The following is a 25,613-nucleotide window of genomic DNA, read 5'->3' on the forward strand; positions in this document are numbered from 1 at the left end:
TGTCCTCAGTGGGCGATAAATGATTTCTCCAACATCCATGACTGGAGATTTTTGAAGGCTGACTTCTTCTTCTTGGATGTCAACAAGAAGCATCAGGCCTGCTCCAGAGATGTTCTTTGACAGAGTTTATTTCATACTTTTGGTACTCTGCTTGGGTTGTCTGATAAATGCCTGGTTCAATTTTGCTGGCTAAAGGAACCAAGTTGTCTCTTCAGTGCTCTGATAGTCCTGTTACAATCCTTAAATCCAGTCCTTGTGGACTGCCCTTACACCTTCATAGTGATAGGTTCCTCATTAGCATCACTGAACTATTATTTAGTTACATCGTTTTTCAGAGCTCCCTCAGCCATAGCCACTGAAGTTCTCAAGGATCTACCAATGTTCTTCTCTCCAACCCTGGGAGGCGGTTCAGCCTCCTAGCTTTTAGTCTATCTCCTAGCCACTGAGCTGTGAGATTGAAATGATTCTGATGAGAAACAAGCCTAGGGTTTCAAGTGAAGCTCTAACCCATTCCATTAAATAAAATTAATGCAGTGAAGAGCTGAAGCTGAATTGAACAGGCAGTGGGCATATTAAATTACGTGTTAGAAATAACAGAGGAAGAAAAGGTATTAAGAGACTTAGAATAACTTTCTTGTTTTGCTTTATAAAGGGATCCTGGTTATATATTGTTAGTGAGTTATGTGGTAACTAATTATCCTGAAAATGTTTTCTAATATATACACTATATGGTATAGGAAGGAACTGTTGAGTAGTGAATAATGTAATTTTTTATAGTGTAAGTATATTGGGAAGGGATTGTGCAGTAGGATGAGAGACAGGTTTTACAGCTGCTTTTGTTCTATGCTTTTATGTTTTAGAAAATGTACTGGGCAAAAATATTGTTTTGTGTGTGAATGGAACTGAAATAATAGAAATCAAGGCATGATAGCATATAGGTGGGTAACAGACTGAATTCTTAGCTATTCTTTCTAATATTTTATCAATTTCTACATCTTTTTAAAAAAACAAATTGTCAAACCTATAATATTTTGAGGTTTATATATTTCAATATATCAACATATTAACTATTTTAACATTAAAATAACATTTAATAATATTAAATTTAATGATATAACACCTCATTTTACACTGCATTTAATAATGTCATGACATATTTAGTGTATTAAATGTTTTTATAATTTAATTTAAGTTAGAAGTATGTTGGGTTGGATTTTGTTTGTGTATGTGTGCACACCACACATGAACACCCACTGAGCTCCAGAAGCTTGGCAGATTAATTAAGGCTAAATTAATTCAGATTAATACTTTGGCAACATTGAACAATTGTCTCATTTTGATTGTCCTGCTTGATGCATCTTGTACTGGCCTGAGATTTACCTGTCATCCTCTTGAATTTCCAAAAATGATTCTGCTTTATAGCATTGAGGACTTTAGGTGCTCAATTTATTTATCTGGATAGCTACTTAAAATTTAGACCATGGTTCCTAGAGGCTAGTGATGCCATAACTGATCTGTAGGATGCTGTTTCAGGTTTAGATGCAGTTGAAGGATTTGGAACTCTTTTTCTTTAAAAATACCAAAAGATAGTAAAGAAGTGGCTTCTTCTACAAGTCTTGCTTCAGAACTTGTATCCCACTCCTTGTCTGAGAGACTGTAACTAAATCTGATGGTAACTGATCTAGTATTGTAAAATGATTAATTTAAATGCCCTTTCCTTAAGGTTTGCTAACGGATACAGCGTGGAAAAATGCTGTAGTTTGGGTAAATTTAAGGACCATTGTTTTGAGGGGACTGCTAATTTATGCCCTGATCCTGCAGCGTGGTGGTGTGGTTATAGCAATTTGTGCAACACAATGCATAAAACTTAGAAGACCTCTCTTTGCCACACCTTGCTTAATTAGCCTGAAATAAGGTTCTGAACCACCTTATGTGGTGGTTGTGGGGTTGACTTCAGTTCATCTGATATATACCCAGTCCCCCAGAACAAGACAAAAATAACATTTCTTTTACCTTAGTATCCCTTCATATTAGTGTATTGGATAGTTAGAAATTATTAATTTGTGCACAGAAGCCAATGGTGGACAAATGTTTAAGAAATTATGAGGGAAAAATAGGAGATAAAACAAATTAAGAGAAACAAATGGTGAAAGAGGAGTACTATAAAACTGATCAGTCATTTTTTCAGATTTTATAGGCCATTGTACACTGCCATGGTGATGAACAGGAGTGGATGATACATTTCAGTGGCTTTAATTTTGAAAAAATGAGGAAGGCAGTGAGCGGTATTATTTTTATTTTATTTTCAGCTAGTAGCTAGTAGCTGGTTTTCTATTTTCAGCTCATAGGTCTGTTTTAAATGTTGGGAAAATAATTGTTCAAAAAAGGCTATCAAAAAATGCACTCAGGGGAGGAAGGACAACGTGTCGCTTCCAAGACATTTTATTTGGCTGTCACAACAAAGGACACTGACTGACACCAGAGGGAGCTGCATTCCTGTATCCCTTTCTTACTGAAGGGTTAATCGTGAATAGAGACCTTTGAGACAAGAAAAAAGTTGTGAAAAGAATAAGAAGGTGAATAATACATTCCTTAATTAAAAATAAATAATAACTTTTCCTCTTATTTAAATGAAGAAAAATTGTTCTCTGTTAATAAAAATAAATGCTAGTGTGATGGACCGAGAAGAACAGCTAGTAATATTGGAGGGAATATGACTTGCCTTTTGAAAATGACACATTTTTGTATATTTTTGGTCAATTAAGCAAGTTTTAGAAATACGGTAAAATAAGTTTTTCGCAGATGTTAAAATAATTTCTTTACAGAATTCTGTATTGTCATTTAATTTAATAAGCAAACAAGACCACTGATCTTTCTAGTCTGGTATTATGTATCCAAACATGACCGTGATCCTAAGGCATTATTATTTTATTTGTCATAGTCAGATGTCATTCTCTTTATTGTACTGCATGAAACGAGTAATTCTTCATCAAGCAGTCCCATAATGATATAAATTTTCTGAAGTGTTAATAATACTTTGAAATATTCATTCTATATAATGGAATCAATTTTTATTCCTTACTCTTCTAACGTATTACTCATGAATTAAGTAGAATGAGATCAGCTTTATTTACTAATGTATTTTTTTTCTCATACTTTTTTTTTTACTTATTTGTGACACTTTGTTCAGTGTCATCACCTGTATTTGTATCTTGTATAATTCATTCAAAACTGAAGATATGTTCATATTGAATACAGAGATGGCAACATAAACACTGGATTATAAATGTTGTATACATATATACATTCACATGCAGTATTCTTCTGAACAGAAATTGTACATTTCACTAAAAGCAAACATTTTTCTTTGCTTGTAAAAGCATTTAGTTAAATATACTTTGGGCTAAATAAGGAGACTGCCAACAAGGATGGCAGTAAAGACATTACGGTTGTCATACTACTTCAAACACGACAGGTTGTTTTTAATGTATTTCCCATCTGAGGATTAGTGTTCATAAGCATAGGCAAATTATTCCTTGCAATGTGTTCATGGCTGTATGCAACATGAAATGAAAAGAATTTTTTGACAGATTATTTGCAACTAGAGCTCATTCACGAGGTAGATTAACTGTAAGCCTTATGAAATGATATAGATAAAACAAACTGTTGCGTTAAAATACACCTATAAAAAGGAAATTGTTGGATTTTAGAGCCCTGCAATTTACTTTTTATTCTATACATGAAATTTTACACTTGTTTTTAATTTTAATTTGCATGTCTGAATATTGCGTAAATTGTCTAATGAAAATGAGTGATATACCTGAATACATTATCTGAAATACATTAAATTTGTAGTAAATGTATATTAAAAGTTTAGTAATCTTGCTCTTAGCAGGTCAGATTTTTAAGTAATTTCTCCTGATTCAGATACAGGTTAGAGAACATAAACTTTTCACAGTTTCAAGATATGTATTAGAAAGTCTTACATTAAGTGAGTTGCCAGCTAAGTAGACATTACTAACTTTCCATCTCCATCTTAATGTGGACTAATACTTAAAAGATGAAGGTTCTAAGAATGGCTGCACCTTTCATCTGTTTCTTATTGTGGCCAATAGCAGAAACTCCAAGAATGAGAGAAAGGCAAGCATCTACAGTGCTCCTACTAATCTCCCAGCCCCCAACTCTCCCCAGCATGGAAGCCTCTTCAACCAGCTGGGGTTTCTGTGTATTTACTAATGCTCAGTGTGTTTCTTTTCCATGACAGCATCATTGGCAGACTTTAATCTCATTTTTTTCAAGTTATTTACAGAGATCTTGAATAGCATAGGACCCAATACAGAAACCTATGAAAACTCACCTTTCTCAACTGTGAAAACCAGTGATTTACTCTTATCCTCTGTTTTATACCTTTTAAGGAATTATTTATCTGCACTATGTCATTTGTAGTTTGGGTTTTCTTATGCCCCGTCTGTTAAGTTTTCCTAAAAAGCTTTGATTACGGACTTTCAAAACTCTTGGAAATCTAATTAGATCATAGCTCTCCATCTGTCTGCTTATAAACTTTTCAGAGTCTTCACTTTGCAAAAGCTGTGTTGTCTCTTCTCTAGCAAGTCATCCAGGTGTCTGCTAATTCGTTTCTTCATAATGATTTATACTAATTTGTCTGGATGTCAGGCTTACAGGCCTGTAACTCTCAAGATGTTCCATGAAAAAATTGTATAACTTTGCTGTTGTGCGACACCTTTCAGTGTGTTTTAAGGAAATATGCAAATTGTTACTAATATTTTACTGGTCATTTTGTCGATTCGGTTCTGTAATTTTTACATAGTCCCTTCAGCTTCTTTGAGCCTACCACAAAGAGTTCTGGCATGAGGGTCTCTCCAGTTCCTTTCACTGAACACCAGTGGAAAGTGTTAAATTAGCTTGTCTTCTCTGAGTAGTCCTTTATACCTTCATTGCCAGTTGGCTCTACAGACTCCCCAGCAGGCTTTCTTGCTCCTCACGTCTTTGAAGGAATATTTAATATTAGTTTGCTAGTTGTTCCTTAGGCTAGTTTTTGGGGGTTATATTTAATATAAATCTCTCCCTTTTATGTTCTGATGTTTATAGTCATGCTGGTTTTCTGTGGCACTACCTAAGTCTTAATAAATGGTATGTGCCGGCCTTGTGCTTACTACATAGTATCCTTTAGTTTCCACAGTACATGTAGGGATTTCATTTTTTTCTTTTTCATGTGTTTATTTAAAAATGTCCTAATTTTTATGTATACTTCACCAAAGGCAAAATATCCGTAACTATCCTTTCCTGTTGTACCTGTCAGAACTGGTGTGCAAAGCAGGTAGTAGAAATTTGTGAGTTTTATACTTCCAAAACCAATGTAAGTGCACAACAGTACACAAATTACATATGCACAGTATGCTAGAAATTTTTGAACACTGTCACATGATATTTCAGAAATGTGGCTACGAATTTTGGTAGACAGTCTGGTGGTTTTTTTCAGAGGCATTGGCAGACTACTCGAGTCGAGTCCAGGGAGCATGAGATGCACTATATGGAGTACTCTGTCTATAGAAGAGAAACTTGTTACTGATCCTTTTCTGATGATATTTGAATCTTCTGCTCTTTTGGGCTAAATGTGTGATATCCATTGAAGTGAACAAAGGAGATTCTTCTTTTCCTTCAGTATAAATTGGTCAGTTACTAGAATTTTGATCCTTCAAGGTAGGATTTATTATTTTAGTGTGTATTTTTGAATAGGCTGGCTCTAATTAACCTAGATATAATTATCTGTTCTTCCATTTCTGAAAGGTCCTCCATAGAGTAGGAGTGGAAGTTGTGCTTCATTTTGAGAAATGTTGAGATAAATTTCACTTGGAAAGATTGGTTATTGGTCATACAGGAGCAGCTTCAGATGCTGAAAATCATCCTTTTATACATACCTAAGACATTCATCAGTCTAGTTCCTTTCATATCAGCATAGTTAAATCAATTTTACCATATGAATATCTGTCCTATAATGTATTAAATAATTTCATTTCAGATAAATTGTGAATTAAATATTTAACTTCTGTTTACTTTTCTGAAGCATTCTTGGTGGTCTCAATAAGTACAAGCTGTTAAAAGTGATACTCATGCATCTTAGATTTACTTAGTTAAAACAGTTAGAAATCTTTTGCAGGGCAAACTCATTTGGCTGTCTTGTGGTATGCTTGAGTTATATTTCTTTTTTTCATATTTCAGGTAAATATGCTGAAGATATATTCGGTGAACTTTTCAATGAAGCACACAGTTTCTCATTTAGAGTCAACTCCTTACAAGAACGTGTAGATCGATTATCTGTCAGTGTAACACAACTCGATCCAAAGGAAGAGGAATGTAAGTTAAGTCCTGCATTGAAGATTTCTTATTTTGTCACCCAGACACCACTGACACATAAAATAGAAATAATAATAATTTAAACTATACTTATAAGAACACAGAGCAAAGCGTCCTGAGAAAGAGGTCCATCTCTATTTCTGCTAGAGGTTTCTTTTGTAGCCTTGAGCAGCTTTCTGAGCTCAACATTTTCATCATTGTTGAAAAATACTGTTACCAATGAATTTACATAAAAACTGCTACAGGTGTATGTGTCACTTCAGTAGTATTACATATTAGTGTTAATAATATTAATAATAAGTAATATTATGTGAATGCTTGGAGAGAAGTCTTTACTCTTCTTTTTTAACCTTCCTGGTAATTCCCATGGGTATAACCGTTTGTCCAAGTAGGGTTTTTGCATTTGTTACCATCTTACTTTCTGTATGAAGTTATAGCTATATAGCTATATTTATTGACACTATATATCCCCTTGGATTCTTCCTAAATAGCTTTAAGTACTATAAATGTTGGTTAACACTGAGAAAACAAGTACTCCCAAAAGTCAGTCGGGTATGGCTCATGCCTGTAAGATAGAATTTGTATGGGATTTCAATGATTCATAGGCTTTGTGATGACTACAGGAGCACTGACCACCTAATATATAAATGCCACGAAGCTTTTTTGCCTTCCTGGATACTTGTTGGTTACAGGTGGAACTAAGAAAGGTCTGGTAACCCCGAACAGTTTCAGAGTGTTCTAGACTATATGACTAAGACCTAGAAAGTAGAGCAATATCCTATCATGAAAAATAACTTCAGATTGCTTGTGGGATCTAATTTTGAAGTACAGAAAGCTGTTTCAGTTCTGAATGTCTAGGTATAATAGTTGTGTGCCATTCAGGAAAAATGAAGTGTTGAACCAGGATCATGATCTTCAGGCTGTGTTTAGTTACCAGTGTGGAAATTTCACTAATAGTAAAATCATGCTAAAGAAGTTTTGATTCTGTATTTTGTGTTACATTAATTTTAGAGCAGGTTTCAAAAGACAGCTGTTAACAGCTAGTAGCAGATTTTCCATGAAATCATGACTTGCCTAAGGGAATTCTTACATTAATGGGATTTTCCAAATCTCTTGACAACTGAGCATAAATCATACACATACACCTTTTTTTCCAATAAAATTCCATGATTAATGTGATTGGATAATGATAAAAATCCCTTCTGTGTACAGTAACAAATTGTCAGCAATTGTAATCTTGTAAGAGCTGTAATACTTCAGAGTGTAAATGTCATTTCTGCATTTACCCTTGACAGCCTAGTTTTTGGTTTAAATCAGTGGCATACATGTTGATACGTCATATCTAGTATGGCAACCATTCACATTTGAGGAAAATGGAGAAAACATTTTAAGTCATTGAGTTAAATCATCTAAGGATGTTGCAGGATAGCAAGATGGAAAATTGTACTTTCCTGTGTAAATGGCCTTTGACAAGTTTGGCTGTAGATTTCAGTACTGAGTACCCATAACTATTTGATATTAGAGAATGGTGAGAAAAACTTTTAAATAATATGTAGTCCCAAAGGCACCGGATCAATACCTTTTCACAGTAAGGTGTATACTATAGCATTTGCTAAACCGTATCGCTAAAGAAAGGGACAGACCCCACAATTAAAGAAAACAGGGCTGAAAGGAGGTCTGCTTGATCAGGTCCAGAGTGGCTAAGTGTGACTCAAATCTGATACCCTGGATTTGTCTCTCACAGCATAGAACAGCAGTGACTGCTAGTACTTCAGAGGAACACATGCAATCCTCAGTGTCAGGAACTATTAAATTACTATTTTTATTACCCTAAGAATATCCAGTCCTTGAGCCATACCCAGTGTTCCTTATTCACAAGCGCCTGCCCAGAATGAGTCATCAGATGAGGACAAAGGAGATGAGAGAAAATTGGTTATTATATTTCCTTAAAAATTAGGGATTAGGAAACTGTTTCTCTTTCAGTATCCTATTTTGGCTCAAAATTTAGAAATACATCACAAATAGTTTTATTTTAGTCCTGATCTGTTCTAAAATAGCTGGAGGATGTTAATACATGAAGGTGTGGGGAAAACATTTAGATTTACCTTTCTTAACCCTCTGTGCAAGAATTAAGCAAATTTCAGTACTTTTGCTTAGCTAACAGCATGTGTAAAACGGGCTATACTTGTAAAATGAGTCTCATTTGCTAACTCTTTGCCAGCAGGCAGTAATAGAAGATTTAGTGTGTTCCTTTGGGCCCATGCTATTACACAAGAGGAAGAAGTTAAGATTCATTTAAAGCTAAGTGGCATGAACAAAACCAGCCCAAGTCAGATTCATTGAGCAAGGTGCAGATACTTTACAAGGTGTTTCTGGTAGAGTCAAAGTAATAAAAAGCTCTGAATTTTTTGGATAGTCTGTGTATTTTCTCAGTTTGAATTATTACAATATCTCTGTGAAAGAATAAAACCAAATGAAACCAATGTTAGGAATGTATCCTCAAGGAACAAACTCGCAGTGCACATTTTTCTGTCACAGAATTGCTATGGACTTGGTTTAGTTTGAATTATTACACTGTTTTCAAATTCTTGATTTCTCAGAAGTATTAATTTCATATTATAATCGATTTTTTACATATTTCATTCTTTTTACATGCATGTGTTTTTTTCCCCTCAGAAGAGATACTAAACTGGCATACAGGCAAAAAGAAATCCCCTGCTTTCCTTCAGTAAACAACTCCATTTCAATTGTATACAAAACTAGCCTATATGTATTCAAGAGTTACCATATCTGGGGTCTTTTTAGGACTGGGAAAATTCTTGCCATGAAGGTGAACTAAGGTTGATGGTTCCAGTAGCTCTTCAGTACAAGATATCCTCATAGGTCAGAAAATAAACCCTAAGAGTATAGTTTCTTTGCAACCTTTTTTAATTTCAGTATTTACATTATAAGTAATTAACTCTCCCCATAAGTATGCAAATTTTATAAGTATAATAATATAATTTTTTTAATTTACCACGATTTTGTGAATTTATTTGTGCCATTAAGCCTGAAGTACTACTACAAGTAAATAATTCCATATCTGTATAATTCTGACAGTCTTAAAAATAATATTCTTTTTAGCTTTTATGTTGCTCTTTTTTGAAATGCTGATGCACAGTACAGCTCTGATATGCTGTGTAATGAAGTATTAGAAAATAGTTGTGTATCACTGAAAAATAAATGGTATCATGGCAGAAGGAGAATTCATAAACCAATAGTTTATCTGCATATTTTGGTATTAATTTAGTGGTTCTCTAGTATGGACTGCTTAATTTTATTTAAATCTCAAACTGGAGAGGATTTTAGTCTCACAGGCAGTGTATCATATTGATTTCTACAGCATATCAGTTACAACTGTGACAAGCAACTTAAAAAGTTTAATGGCAGAAGTGCTATGGTTGAGCAGCCTGGCATAGTTCAGGAAAGGAATCAGTGTTGTTCACTAGGTTTCTGACTTTGAATACACGTGCTTTTTTTTTTCCTAAACATTCTAGAAACACTGCTCTGTGAAAAAAAGGATAGTAGTTTGGAAGTTTTGCTGGATTAATGCTAAAGAGAGATTTGACGTTTTGCTATAGGCAAAAAAGGTGGCATCTGATGGGGAGAAACCTAAAAAGCTTGACAGCTAATTGTGGTCTGTATACTTCTGAAAATGGGAGACTCAGTCAACTTTCAAATCTGGATACTTAGCCCATTGTGAGACTCAGAGGGAAAGGGTAGTAAATCCCATTTTAAGGGTCAGCTCACCCCTTAGATGGGGCATAGAGATGGTAACATCTCTAGCCTCCGAAGACGAATTTGGTGACTTGAGTATAAATGTAATGAAAGTTAAGAACAGAGAGCATGTGAAAATTGGGTCATGACCTCCACGTGTAATAAGTTAATGGGAGAATAACACTGTCAGTTCATTCATAATAATTTTTACCCCCAAAGTCAAGTAAAGAAAAAGACTGTTAAATTAAATTGTATAGCAGGTCACTTTTCCTGGCACATCTCCACTTAATGAAAGTTGGATTTAAATGCATCTCCCTCTCAAACATCTGTGCAGATGGGCTGGGCTCCAACTGCTCTCTGTGCTTTTTCTCCAATTTTCTTAGCCCTCGATTCAATTTATGGGTTATTGAGTAAGTAAATCAGTTTTAAATTAGTGTGTCTAAAGCTTAACAGTTCAGTGGTAAAGCCGTGATATCGTGTAACTTGTATTTTATAAATAAAAAGAGAGATATGGAGAAAATGTCATTTGCTAAATAACATGGTGGTTTTGTTGAGACTTACCTACAGATTCCCTGCTTGATGCATCTGGGTGATTTACATCTTCCCTAACAGGCTGCTCAGGGCTCCCTAGTTCTATACCCTGCATTTAAAGCAGCTTCCAAGTCCTTTTAAAATGATTGCTCTAGCATTTACATCTTCTCTTTGTTTACCTGCAGTAGTTAAGCTACACATTCTTTATCCAAAGAGTGCTTGAGCTATTTTGCATTCTTTAAATATTTCAGAAAATTTGTATTTCTTGTGTTGGGGACAAGCCCAAAGGAGAGTAGTTTCTCTTCTGCAGAATTAGTCTCTCTACTTAGCAACTATTAAACTTGCAGTGACCAGTCAGAAGCACTCTGGTGGCAGAGAAAAAGTATGTGCAATTCTAGGCATTGTTGAAGTGGATAATCATTAAAAAAGTTAAATACATAAAGTAGAAATCAGACTTCAAGATTGAAACATCTTTAGGAACTGCATTACTTAAATCTTTATCTGAAGAGAATTTTCAAACACAACAACCCTACCCCCAGTTACCCAATTATCTTTAATTGGAATCTGAGCACTATGTTACTCATTTGATACTGTCATTCTTTCTTCCCTGCACTTTTCAAATTGCTAAATTTTAAATTTTCAATTTAAACAGAGAAAGGGAATTCTGGGCAATTGAGTCCATTGATTTGTATATAATTTCCCATAGTCATTCAGTTCTGCGAGGACTCATAACTGTGGCATTCATGGTTTTAAAAGCTGTCAGGATGAAATCCTGCAGAAAGTGTTGAGAGAGCAAACTTTTAAAAGGAATATATATTATTTATTTAACACCTTTAGAAAAATGGTATTTTTTGGCCTAGAACCTTTCCATAAATTGTACATTGGAGTGAATTTAAAAGAATAAAAAAAAAAAGCTAGTAATGGGTTTTTTTCCTTCTGGTGATGTAAAATAAAATGTAATATTTAATTTTGTAATTCAGCCCAAATGAAACCCAGTTATTGTATCCTACTAGAGTGCAATTTGCATACCTTTTTTTTCCCATTTTTTTGTTGATTACAAATCAAAATGGACTGGTATCTCTTTTTCAAAACCAAATGTACAAAAGGTTGGTAACTTAGCTTTCTGACAGAGGAAATTTTAATTATGTGGAAAATATTGTTGTGTACAGAAAGTTTGGCTGATACAATACATCTTTTTATACAATCCAAACAGACACAGTAAAGAGAAACTTGCGTTTGTTCAGATTGTTGAATGAAGTTTAATTTAAATTGTGAACATCTCAACATTAAAGGAAGTTATTTAAGACTCCATTTTTTGTACAGTGCAGTAAACACGAGTGATGTAGCAGATGGACTTTCAGGCAAATGTATCCATATGAAATTTAGGATCTTGGGCTAAATGAAGGTTCTGGTGCTAGTTAGGCAAGTGGAAGCTGAAATTTAATAGCATCAAATTAAATGCCTGCTGGATTTCCAACTTCTCCTTCAGTGTCTCGTCTCTTCACACCTGAATTCATACATCCAATTTGTTTGACCTGTCCTTTTGCCGTGCCAGTTTGTCAATCAGCCAAAGCTAAGTGACTGGACGACCAGCCAGGTTTTCACATATTCTGCCCCCTGAGGTAGCAAGCCACACAGAGCTTCTCTTTCTTAGCCAGATGGCAAGCTAAACAAATGGCTTGGTAAACCAAACCGTGCACAGCCCGGGATTACGCTGTGCTTGCAATATGGGTTTACTTGATCCCTGTCTGTAGGTGAGTTATATCAGTGTCATGATTCTCAGTATTTTGTGTGTCCCAGCCTTTCATGTCCTTAGTAACGTTGTCCTAACACAGTCAGTTGTTTCGAATAATGGCATGCTTTTCAGTGAACATCGGTCATTGGATATCAGCGCAGGAAATGCTGTTAGCTGTTTGAAGTTCCATAGTGCATGCTTTCTACAAAGACGTTTCCTATGTAGCTTAGTTTTAGAGAGAAAGTAATCTATGCTTATTGCTGGGGATTGATTGATTATCCTCAGGTGTGTTATCCCCTTGTACATGTTTACAGAAAGTGGAGATTTAAACAAGAAAATTGAGATTATGAATTAGACTGTATTTGCTCACTGAAAAGATTAAGGAATGGTAATGAAGAGTTTATAGAAGAGTGTATGTCTCAATAATATGGTGTCACATACTCTGTGAGCTTTTTAATATTAAAACAGAACTGTATTTATTTATTGGAATAAATTACTTTACTTCATTGCTTTCAGAATGTACACAGGCTCAAAGAAAAGTATACTAACTTTTATTTTTGTTGGCATAGTCTCCAATAAGTGACAGAGAGTTTAAAGATTTGCAGGATTGCCAAGCAACTCTGAACAAGTACATTTGGTGAGATCTGTAAAACCAACAACCCAAAGGAAAAATAGTTGAAGTATAAAAGGATCTAAGACTAGGTTTTTATATGAGGTAAACCCCATTTCTTCTAACTGTGAACTTTTTACAGTAAATAACCTGTGCTTCATGATGGATACAAAATATATATGATTATTTATGAGTGCAAAAATGCCTGCAGAAATTGAGACTCCTAGCTGACATTCATACATTATAATACTTCTTTCACACACTTAGAAAGGCTTCTGGGCAGCTAATTAAAGGTATTAAAAAGAATAAAAGACACTGTAATGAAATAGAACCTAAGGGTAGAAAGGAGGAAACTTCTCCAGAAACACACAACCTTGCCAACTGTAATAAACTTCAAAAGCCAAACTGAAAATCAAATAAATCCCATCTTTAGCCTCACAAAGGATGCTGCCAATACTCTTAGGTAAGAAGATAGAACATTCCAGGAATTGCAAGCCCTCTGGAAAAATCTTGCCTGCTGCCCCTTTGTGATCATACAATAGAAATCCAGCCCTCTGTGTGTGTGTGTACATACGTATGTGTACACTTGCATGTATTACAGGAACCAGAGGAAAACGCAGCTTTCAGCTTAAACAGATACACTCTTTTTAAAAATTGTTGCTGAAGGCCCTAGTGATATAGGAGGGAAGGGAGTGAGGTGTCCTTGAGTAAAGGGGCACTACTATCAACCTGTTTGTATAAAATAAACATTTATCTTTTCTAGTATGTCTTAAAGCTGTTTTCAGTATTGTTTGTGATTTAAAGGGGGGGAAGCCCAAACCAAAGAAAAGGTCTGCTGCTTCTTCATCTGGTCTAACACTGGCTGCAGAATCAATCTTGAGACACACCCGGACTTCACAGATATAGTAAATTAAGATCAGGGAAGGATATAAATATGAAACTGAACAGGTACACTGTTTCCAGAATTAAAAGTGCAAGTTTCATCAGTTGTGGTCACTTTTCCATTAATCTTTTTCTAAATTTTAATGATTGTGAAACAGAAAAAGATATATAAGCTTTAACAGCAGTGAGTCAATATATTTCAAATCACTGTTTCATCTATTGTGTTCACCTAGTGTTGTTTTCCTTTGAATCTTAAATAAAGATAATTGATTATTCCTGACTACTGTGCTTAAAATCTTAAGGTGTCTCACATGAATTAAACAGAGAAGTCTCATCGCGATTAAACAGTCTGATAAAAAAGAACAGTATTTGACTAGTTTCATGTGTTGGAACATAGTATCATCTCCCGTTAAAACTCACTGATATCAGTAGCATAAGCTTAAGTGATTTGCTGATTTGGCATCTCAGTGGGCCTTCAGTGGAACTGCTGCCAACATGCAAGGAATGCAAAGTTTGGCTTGCTCACAGTATAAAGGTAAAATCTATACCTCAAGTTAGAGAGTAATTCTTTAGTATCAAAAAGATTGTGACATGGAGTTGGTAAATGTTATTAGGTACTTCTGAACTACAGAATGATATTTTATAGCTACAGTAAGCCAATTTGTTAAACTGCTTTGAAGAGACAGAATTCTGGTATCTATACAAGTGAGCAAAGATTTCATGTGAAGCTAAAGAGAGGATAATGGGCTAGAACATTACAGTTATGTTTTTCACATAATATGACAGTATCTTGTGGCAGTAGTGCTAGATGAATTTCTGTTTGCTGTAAAATGCATAAGATACTAGTAGTAATGTTTATTATTTATATTCTATCCAGCATTAAGCAATTCCAGATTAATCCAAATAAACTAACTTTGCTGTTTTTTTTAATGGCAATATCCCCTTTCAGTGTCACTGCAGGACATTACAATGAGGAAAGCCTTCCGGAGTTCCACAATTCAAGATCAACAGCTGTTTGACCGCAAAACTCTGCCTATTCCTTTGCAAGAGACTTACGACATTTGTGAACAGCCTCCTCCACTTAACATTCTCACCCCTTATAGGTTAGTAAAATAAAATTAATCAAAACCAATTTCTAGCTTATTTCATGTAATAGAGATGCTATATCTAGGCACCTTGCTCATGTTGAGTAGCCCTTGAATATTTAAGAAGCCACACTAGAAAACTGTGAAGCTGCTGGAGGAATACAGGCAGCAGAAGACATTATAAGCATTAAAATTTTGTTCCACTTTACTCAGATTTTACTCTAGTGTAACAATGATAAGAAAAAAGCCATTTTTATTATCTGTATTTATTAAACTGTGCAATGCTTTTGGATGCCAAGTGAAGAAAATAAGCAGTTAAGTATGTAGAAAGAAAGGTCTTTAATGGAAATGAATGTTGTTTGCTGTCCCAAAGTCAATTTGAATTAGTAGTTGAACATGAGCAGCCACAGAAATTTGCTCATTGTTTTAAGAGAAAGATTTGAGTCATTGGAATAGGAGTTCTCTGATTTATAATACTCCTTTTTATCTACAGCTCGTGTTAAAGTTACTTTACTAAAATCAGGACCTTGAATACAAGGAAAGACAGTAAAGAATGATGGCACAAGAGGTCAATGTTCATTTTTTTAATGTTCTTCAGTAAAATATTTCAGGGTCTGAGATACTAGGTATTTCTTAATATGCCTTTTCTTTGCCTTAATGTTTGGATTTGTGTGTTGTCAAATAAATAGTATGCCCTGTTTGCACCATTGTATTTCAGGGATGATGGAAAAGAGGGTTTGAAGTTTTATACCAATCCTTCATACTTCTTTGATCTGTGGAAGGAAAAAATGTTGCAGGACACCGAGGACAAAAGAAAAGAAAAGAGGAAGCAGAAGGTATGTATGTTAGATTTATATAGCTTCTGGTTGTTTTTTTCCAGGAAAGGGTTCACTTGCAGATATGGTACCTTTTTGGTTACGAAATTAATAACAATCCAAAGTTTACAAAGTTATCTTCATTCAACTAAAACCACTTGGATTCTTTCAATTCCATTAGCTTTAACAAATATATTTAATAATAATAAAAAAATCATACGGAAGGGCCTAGAGCTTTCATGCTGTCTTAATGTAACTAACAGCAGGTTTGCCAAAACTTGTAAGTCTTCTGGCAATGACTCAAAAAGGAGAAAAAGGGGGGGATACATCAAGAATAAAGAATTTCACTGGAACACTTTTTTATAATACAAAATTCTGACAGTCTTACAGGTGAAAAAGCTTGAATGTCATTCTAATGGATATGTTTACTATAAACTAGAAAGAAATTGGTAGGAACAGAGCACTTTGTTTAATTTTAAGAAAATGTAAACAAACACTTTTGCAAAGGTAATGCTACTTTTTTGTTTCCCCATTACTCTGTATATTTCATACATAGAGACCGTAAATGTAAGTGTCAGATTCATAATTTCATTTCAGACATAGGATAAAAAGCTACTTACCCAGTTATTTTTCTCTGTATTATTCAGCTAATTATCCACTAGACTGAAGTTTCTGCTTCTTACAATTCTTTTTGGCTTACTTGTCATATTTAGACTGAAATTAAATTTTTCTTGCACTTGAATTGGGATTTTCATTATTTTGTGGCTGATGTTTAAGTGCAACTAATTAAAAAACACTTAGTTGTCAGTTTTGTTTGTACGACTCTCCTACAGCAGAAAAATCTAGATCGCCCTCATGAACCAGAAAAAGTGCCAAGGGCACCTCATGACAGACGGAGGGAATGGCAGAAGTTAGCCCAAGGTCCGGAGCTCGCGGAAGATGATGCTAACCTCTTACATAAGCACATTGAAGTTGCTAATGGCCCAGCTTCACATTTTGAATCAAGGTTTCTTTTTATTTTTTCTATCCTTTATTAATTTAATTGTCCTTCATTATTTACAGATATTCATACCACATAGTGAACATGCTTGAGAAATGGTAAATGATGAGATGCTACTAGTATTCTTGAAATGCACTGGAAATCATTGATTTAGCTCAGTCAAAACTCAGGTTTAAAATACTTAGTGCGTCCTTAAAGGAGTAGTTATTATCTTGTTATTTTTAAGAATACCATGTGTCCTTGGAATTTATTGTATCCTTGAGGATGTGTTGTTTTTTGCAACTTGAAAAAGGTGTAGTGTCACTGATGCAAGCTTGCACGCAGGTTTGTCACTACATTCCAGTCTTGACCTACAAAATCGCTATTATTCCAGTCTCCTGGTCTTTCTTAAGCAGACACTGCCAAGACCATAAGGTGGGTATGATCTGAACAAATGTCCACTTTAAACTCAAATGAGAATGCTGAGCTTCTCTTTACTCTTGAGCAAATCCAAGATTTGATTGACATTTCTGATCATAGCCTATTAGAAAATCCAACCTGTTGGAGTCTCATTTCACAGCACATATTTGCTGGTGGCTAAAAATAGCATTTCACATGGTAAACACCTGTTGTGTTTATGCTTCTGGTGTCTGTGCAAAACCCAGTTCATTTTACCAACCAGGAAACATATGATAGGAAAGAGGGCTGACAAGTAATATTAGGAGTTTTGGGGGTATGTTTTGGGTGGGTTGGGGTTTTTTGATTTAAAAGTATTCATTGTCATCCAAAAAACAGTTACATTTTTCTCCTATCTTTTGCTGGCCAAAGCACACCATAAAAGAGTATTTTGTTTAGCTTTGTAAGGCCTTCAGACAAACTTAATAGTGACAGTGGGTAATTGCGACAACTCCAGGAGATACTGTTTGCTGTCTGAAAAATGGCGAAACCTGCTTATAGAGAACTTAGCTCAATTCGGAAGGTAAAAAATGGTCTCAGTGCATTTCACTCAGAAGGGTACAACTAAAGTTACGGTGATTAGCATTTTTTCTGGGAACAACTTTGTCATGTCTTATCTTTGTAAGCTGCTGTGTCAAGTTGTTGGTAGAAACATTTGCTTTCCTGCTGTCCTTCTCCTGTGTTGTACATCAGATTCCACATTACAAACACTTGTTGCAGGACTCCTTTTATGTCCAGGACCCTGGCCTAAACCTTGATTATTATCTCACTACCACTAATGCAATTATGAATAATGGTGTAGGGCTTGGGAGCACTACCTGTGCAGAGCATGTTGTTCAGATACAGAACAGCACTGTGCTTTTGAAGAACAGAGTAAGAACTTCACACTAAAGAACCTAATAGGCTTAGATACTACTGTGGTGGCAGTATGTGGAAATTCATAGTATTGATTTACTTGTTGGAAAGTGTTCTGCAAACACATTTGCTCTGAATTTAATAGAGAATTTTTTAAAAGAACTTTGAGTTGTTAATTAAAATTTCCTAACTGATCAGGCCCTTGAGGTGTGTCTGAAGTTATTAACAAATAAGTTGAACCACCTTTATTTACTGCTACTACTCAATAATAAATATTTATATTATCTTCCTTATATCTGTTGTATAACTACAAAGGATTAGGTCTAAAGTAGTGAATTCTCTTTCTATATTGGAATATAGATCCTCTGACAGAAGTTCAGCTAAATTATTCAGTTGTGAATTCTACCATTCTAACATCAATGGATGTTTCATGAATGTTATAAAAGAATATGGTCGCATATATGTAGGGATTGAGGAGCAGAAATGATTATCTAGTATAGTGTCTGTTTCATAATACACTCTGGTATATGTGTATTTCTGATTGTATTGCTATGTTTACTTAACTCAAAATAATGTGACTAATAAACACTAAGATCATACAAGTACTGTAGAAATTGTCTGATATACCTGTCAAAATCATTAAACCCTTGAGCTGCTAGAAGCAATGGCATGGAAAATGGGATAAAATATTAAAAAGCCAACACTGCTTCAGAGAAGATACTTGAATTCAGAAAAGAAACTCAGGTAAAGAAGAGTAGCTGAGGGCACTAATAATTATGTTTACTAAAGGTTACATTGGATCATTTTTCACTGTTTTCCTACAGATCTCAAGCATATGTAGACCATATGGATGGATCATATTCGCTTTCTGCATTACCCTATAGCCAGATGTCTGAACTTCTGAACAGAGCCGAGGAGCGAGTGTTGGTCAGACCACATGAACCACCACCGCCACCTCCAATGCATGGAGCAGATGTGAAACCCGTGCCTCCTTGTGTTAGGTATGAAGATTTATTGGGGAGTTTCAGTTTTACACCACCCCAGTAATAGTCATGAGTATTATTTCCATGCGGCCCAGGCAGTACACAATCCTAGGGACTGTGTCATCCCACAGCCCTGACACGTCTGCAGTTGCAGGGCCACGCGGGAGTTGGAGAGAAAGGCCAGCATCTAAACCCTGTGGGGTGCCACTGTGGGGAGAGGTGTCACCTCGCCATTAATACTGCGACTGTGTCACCTTCTGAGTTAAATGGCAAGACAAATACTGTATGGAAAAAGTTTCTGTGAAAGATGTTGGAATCTCAGGAGTTAGCTTTGGAATTTTGGAAATTTGGAAATCCAAAATTTGCACAACTGAACAGTGTTTCAGCCTACATGAAAGGAAGACTATATCACAGTAAGACAGTCAGCTGTCAAAACTATATATTCATCACATTTGCTAAATTGCAAGTGCTTTTTTTTAGTTCTTCCCCCAAGTGTTTTAACTTTCTATTTCGCTGTGCCTTTCCAAAACTGGATATATACTTAGGGTATTTTCTAGAGTGAGGTTCTGGTTGTCAATCCCCTGTTGTTTCATACCCAAAATCTTTCTTTGTGGTCAGGGACATACAACTTGGAATAGAGGACAATTAATTCAGACGTGGTTGTTACATTGTTAGTCTCTTGAAAAGAATGCCTTTTTACTGTTCAGGAGCTTATACACAGAAATGCATAAATGTCTAGATTAATTTTCCACAACAACTAAAAGAAATCCTTTAGTGGTCTTTCAGGAAAATAATTTCACTGTTCCCTTTTGTTTTCTTCTTATAATGAGTATCTAGCATATAAATATACCTCTTTCTCTGTACGTAGAACTGATGAGCTTTGATATTAGCCTTCACTCATCTTGTCATCAAATCTTAGATATGTATTTCAAATGTAACTCATCCTCTTTACTTGTACTGTTTTGTTTTGGTTTTAAGTTCTGTGAATTGAAGCAGTTAATCAACTGCTAGTTCCTTTCAGAAAAATAATTTGAATTTACTTAGGGATGGGAGGAGAGAATTACACTAGTATAGAAAACCTTTGATAAATATGCAGGTTTGTATAAGGGCATAAACTTGGTTAATAGCTGAAATTGAGCAAAGGTCCATTGGAAGACTGATGTATACTCCATACTGAGAATTAGGTTTCCTTGTATGTGAGGTTTGAATACCTTGAAATCATCACAGTACATCATGCTCTTTAATGTCCAGCGTTCAATATTCTTAAGTTGCAGAAGTGAATCTATTACTATTTTTTCCACTCTCCATCATTAATAACTTTGTCCTGTTATTGGGTGTTTCAGCTCTTCTACTGGCTTGGTAGAAAATCGTCCTCAGTCACCAGCAACAGGCAAAACACCAGTGTTCGTGAGCCCCACTCCTCCTCCACCGCCACCACCACCTCTGCCATCTGCTTTGTCAACTTCATCCTTAAGAGCTGCAATGACTTCCACCCCTCCACCCCCAGTCCCACCTCCCCCACCCCCTCCCACAGCGGCTCTGCAGGCCCCGGCTGTGCCACCTCCACCAGCTCCTCTCCAGATAGCTCCTGGAGTCCTACATCCCGCTCCACCTCCAATTGCTCCTCCCCTAGCACAGCCCTCTCCTCCCGTCACCAGAGCCGCCCAGGTGTGTGAAGCCGTACCCGTGCACCCAGTTCCTCCACCAGCTGAAGTACAGGGACTTCCTCCACCACCCCCACCTCCTCCCTTGCCTCCTCCTGGCATTCGACCCTCCTCTCCTGTCACAGTTGCAGCCCTTGCTCACCCTCCTCCCGTTCTGCACCCTCCTCCCACAACCATCGTCCCTGGCCCTCACGCCCCTCTAATGCCTCCATCTCCACCATCCCAAGTGATCCCTGCTCCTGAACCCAAACGCCATCCTTCAACTCTTCCTGTAATCAGCGATGCTAGAAGCGTTCTGCTGGAAGCAATACGGAAAGGTAATGTGCAGCTATTAACGGGTCTCAGAAACTTGCTGAATACACGTTAGCTTTGAGAGATGGAATATTTCACAGGTATAAGAAGTTATTTTAGAGGAATGCAACTCGAGTCTGTTTCTGCTTTCTACTCTCTACAGCCTATGCATTGCCAAGTAGATTTTTTCCAGTTTGTAATTGCGCTTATCAGATGTTTAGTTTGGATGGCAAAACTGGTTCTCAGTGGAAGTTAGATTTTAAAAAAGTACATGTGTTTACAGATGATCTGTAGAGGTTATCTCTTCATTTCTGTTTACCTGAAAAGGTAGGTATTTCTGATAACCTACAGATTGTGTAGAAGACAAAAACATTGTTTTTCCAAGACTGTTGGATAAAAGCAGAACAAATCAATGGCATTGGAACTTTGATCATATGTCAGTGTATTACAACAACATATAAGTAGCATTCAGAAGTCGTTGCTTAAGACTTAAAGCTGTTACGTATCTACTCTTGACATGTCTCAGTGCCATAGTGCAATGCCTTTACATTGCAAGGTGCCCCTCTGGCAGAGTGCAGGTGAATGGCAGATGTGCAGTGCAGGGCAATGTTTTCCTGATGATCTGGGGAGGAACTGCATATACAGGCTGTACCTTTCAGCTTACGTGCCTATGGCCAGAAAAATCCCCACCACACTTTGCATGCTGCTCTTTGACTATGTGGTATCTTTGAATAGTTAATCTGTTTCGAGTACTACATTCTTCTGATTTTCCTTTGCACCTATAACACAGTACAGAATCTGTATGGTACTGTAATATCAGTAGGCTATAATACTCAAAATATTTTTAAAGCATCTATATGCACATGAATTGATAACATCATTGACTCTAAAGAAGTATCAACAGCAGTTGAGTGGTGCGTGAACACTGGTAGAGAATGTCAGCAAAATACCTAATAAAGGAGAGTCTGCTGGTATTTGGGCAATTCCTGAAAACGCTTTTGACCAAGTTTTGCACAACAAACAAAGGCTGAAGTTACCACAGCTTAAATTCCACCTAAGGACCTGTGCTTGCATTGCCTGCCAGTTAACAACAGAGAGGATGAAGTACAGGATGTAGGTCATATTTAGACTATCAGTCTGTGGTGGTGTGAGTATAAAACCAAAATATGTAATCTCTGTTACATTTTTAACTAAGTTACTGGATTTATCATTCTCACACTGTCGATATGTGTTATTTCTCCTTTGTGTTTGATCTTTAAATAATACTTTATCCCAAAACAGACCATTACGTGATCAAAACTGGGTTACAAGAAGTCCTGTCTTGTTCAGATACCCAAATAGCTATAAATTTTAATTGAAATAATGAAGAGAGATTATAGAAAGTGTCTGGAAATGCAAATATTAAAATGGCTTAATCACTTACAGTAGTACTAAAAATGTGGATTCATTTTTAATGGGAAATCTGAATCAGGATATCGTAGTAGAAGGACTGATGATCTACTGTGCCATTGCAATTCTGACATCGTCTCTTCAAAAACTTGACAGAGAACTTCTATCTGAGGAGGACAATATTCTCACCCTTCATTTTTGCTTGAAAAGCATTTTGTGAATCATGAGCTAAATACTTTGTGTAATGGTAAAGGAGGAGAGTAATATGTTTGTGATTTGATATTCAGGTATTCAGCTACGCAAAGTTGAAGAGCAGCGTGAACAAGAAGCAAAACATGAACGCATTGAGAATGATGTTGCTACTATACTTTCTCGTCGCATTGCTGTGGAATACAGCGATTCAGAAGATGACTCAGAATTTGATGAAGTGGATTGGTTAGAGTAAAATCATTACATTGCTGTACACTGCAAAATCGAATGCTAATGTCCATTGTGGTGCTTGTTCTTTGAAAGTTTGATGGTCATTTCTAGTGTTTTTTGTATTCTTTTCTTTACATAATTAACCCATGTTTTTCTACTTTTCAGTTTACAAAAAACTCCTAGTGCATCTTTGAAACTAAATGTTTTACAGTGGCTTTTCTTACACATCTTTTTTGAAAGAACATACTTTGTTCCAATAGACCACTAAGTATTAAGCATGGGCAGCTGTTGATAGAGTAGCAATTTCAATTTTTTGGCATATCTTAACTGTGCACTTTGTGAATTTTAAGTTAATGAAGGCAACTGAGATTGACATTCCAAGGGCAGCTGTATGTACTAATGAGCCTTATTCCACTTCTGATAGTGTTTTAAAACATTAAACCTAGCTATCAAGATATCACTGCCTCAATTACATCTGTACACTAAAAGTACATATAGTTAGCAGCACTGAACACACTGAAAGGAAAAATGGATCTTTGGGGGGCTTTATTATTGTTTTACTGTTGTTTTTAAATAATTATGGCCTTATTTGAATGTTTAGAGATTTCCCTTCCCTTCTTCCCTCCCAGGTACATATTGTGTGGTACTATTTTTGCCTGCATAATAAAAGTTTAAATTTTTTTTCCTTGTAAAATCTTTTGACTTAAACATGCTGTGTAACTTATGTAACTGTTAAAATAACAGTTTGATTTAATAAATGGTTAATTTTAAATGTTCCTGGTTGTTGCTTTTTCAATTAAGCCTGCTTTTCACTCGTATACCTGAGGGAACCTTGGATTTCAACAATTTAATCTGTGGCCTGCAAAATTACAGTAAATATTCTGCACTTGGTCTAAGGACCCATATTATACAAGGAAACATTTATCATCAAAAGATATCTATATGCATATCTACAAAAAAAAAAAAAGCTTAAATCTTACTGTGATCCATTACTTTAAAATAAAAAATACAAAATTGGGAGCTTGTGGCATATGTGATTTAGTTGTTTTTTTTTTTTTTTAAAGTTTACCATCAGTGCATCTTGAGAAGAGGAGATGCAGCAGTCAAAATCATGGTTACTGAAAGATGACAAATAACATGGGTGATATTACAAAATATTTTTTTAAGTGCTGTCTAGCAGTGTATTGCACGTTGCACAGGACTTCTGTGACTCCTTCAAGTCCGAGCACATAGTCAAAAGGCTATTAAGAAGGGAAGCACGAGAAAGTGCAAGAGCACTCTCATCTTGTGAACTCATTCCTGGAAGATAGAATTGTATAATAGAGGAAAACAAGTGTTGAAAGTCAGAACGAGATTTCTGAAGGTGGAACCTGAAATGTTTTACAGGCTACAGAAAAATTTACAGAGGCATGTGGTCGTTAACCTACTCTTGGGATGGAACAAATCTCCAGAGGTATAGACTGAAGTGGGAATAATGTCCAGCAGCTCTTCTGACTTCACTGTCACCATCTCAGCCACCACCATAATGTTGTATGTGGTCTACTCTAGTCAAGACTTTTCCCACTGCAACGGTAATGCCTTTGTTGTGTTTGTGGGAGAAAAATCATTGTCACAGTTTGTGAATCTGCATCTTTGTAACTATGGATGGAGTTCTCTATACACTATTCTCTTTGATAGTTGTCTTCCAATAATGTCATCTGGTTTGTCTTGCCCATTCTCAGTTAACTTTCAAAGTGCATGTTCTTCTTAATAGCTTATCATAATGTTAAAGAAAAGATATCAGAAGCACCACTGCATGAATATTTGATGGTGTTTAATCTAGGTTTTTCCTTGGATCTCAGTAAGCCTAAATTGCCAGATCTGGCCCAGTAACTAAATTGGAGAGCTCTCATTTGCACAGCCGTAAAGGATTGAGATTTTCAAGCCGAAGTGCAACTTTGGTTTAAGCAGGGAGCCACTACACTTCAGGCAACTGAAAGAATAGCTTGTGCCTCAATTCTATGTGTAGCTAGTTCTGCCATGCACAAAATTACTTTTCAATTGATGTTTGTACCTGTTCCTTGCTGAAGTCTCTAAACTCCTGATTTTCCTGGCAGATATTCTAGACAGCAGCCTACATACCTTTCACATGTACATCTGATAAAATGGAAAATATGGGCCCTCTCCAGAAGGAAAAAGGAGACTTGGTCACCCAGGATACGAAGAAGGCTGAGGTACTCAAAGACTTTTTTGCCTCAGCCTTCACTGGCAAGGGCTCCAGCCACACCATCCAAGCTGCAGAAGGCAAAGGTCGGGACTGGGAGAATGAGGAACTGCCCACTGTAGGAGATCAGATTCAAGACCATCTAAGGAACCTGAAGGTGCACAAGCCCATGGGACCTGATGAGATGCATCTGCAGGTCCTGAGGGAACTGGTGGATGAAGTGGCTAAGTCACTATCCATCATATTTGAGAAGTTGTGGCAGTCCGGTAAAGTTCTTGCTGTCTGGAAAAGAGGAAACTTAACCCCCGTTTTAAAAAAGGAAAAAAATAAGACCCAGGGAACTACCGGCCAGTCAGTCTCACCTCTGTGACCAGCAAGGTCATGGAGTGGGTCCTCCTGGAAACTATGCTAGGGCACATGGAAAATAAGGAGGTAATTGGTGGCAGCCAACAGGGCTTCACTAAGGGCAAATCATGCCTGATGAATTTGGTGAACTTCTACAATGGGGTTACAGCACTGGTGGTTAAGGGAAGAGCAACTGATGTCATCTACCTGGTCGTGTGAAAAGCTTTTGACGCTGACCT

General features: G+C 36.2%; 1 protein-coding gene across 6 annotated transcripts in view; it reads left to right on the plus strand.

Moving 5' to 3' along the window:
• Positions 1-23,602, plus strand: part of WASF1 (WASP family member 1) — a 115,143-nt gene extending 91,541 nt beyond the window's left edge. For 5 of the 6 annotated variants that reach the window (XM_042803491.1, XM_033005692.2, XM_042803490.1 and 2 more), the window contains 7 exons: positions 6,241-6,375; positions 14,839-14,992; positions 15,693-15,810; positions 16,623-16,795; positions 18,904-19,080; positions 20,406-21,043; positions 22,694-23,602. In XM_042803491.1, coding sequence (XP_042659425.1) covers positions 6,241-6,375; positions 14,839-14,992; positions 15,693-15,810; positions 16,623-16,795; positions 18,904-19,080; positions 20,406-21,043; positions 22,694-22,851 — 1,553 coding nt within the window. In that variant the 3' untranslated portion in view covers positions 22,852-23,602. The remainder of the gene's footprint in view (positions 1-6,240; positions 6,376-14,838; positions 14,993-15,692; positions 15,811-16,622; positions 16,796-18,903; positions 19,081-20,405; positions 21,044-22,693) is intronic. The other variant, XM_033005697.1, reaches the window with a different exon arrangement.
• Positions 23,603-25,613: the final 2,011 nt, after the last annotated feature.

The sequence above is a fragment of the Tyto alba genome, unplaced genomic scaffold (genome assembly GCF_018691265.1).
Source record: "Tyto alba isolate M040663 unplaced genomic scaffold, T.alba_DEE_v4.0 Super-Scaffold_40, whole genome shotgun sequence".
Lineage (NCBI taxonomy): Eukaryota > Metazoa > Chordata > Aves > Strigiformes > Tytonidae > Tyto > Tyto alba.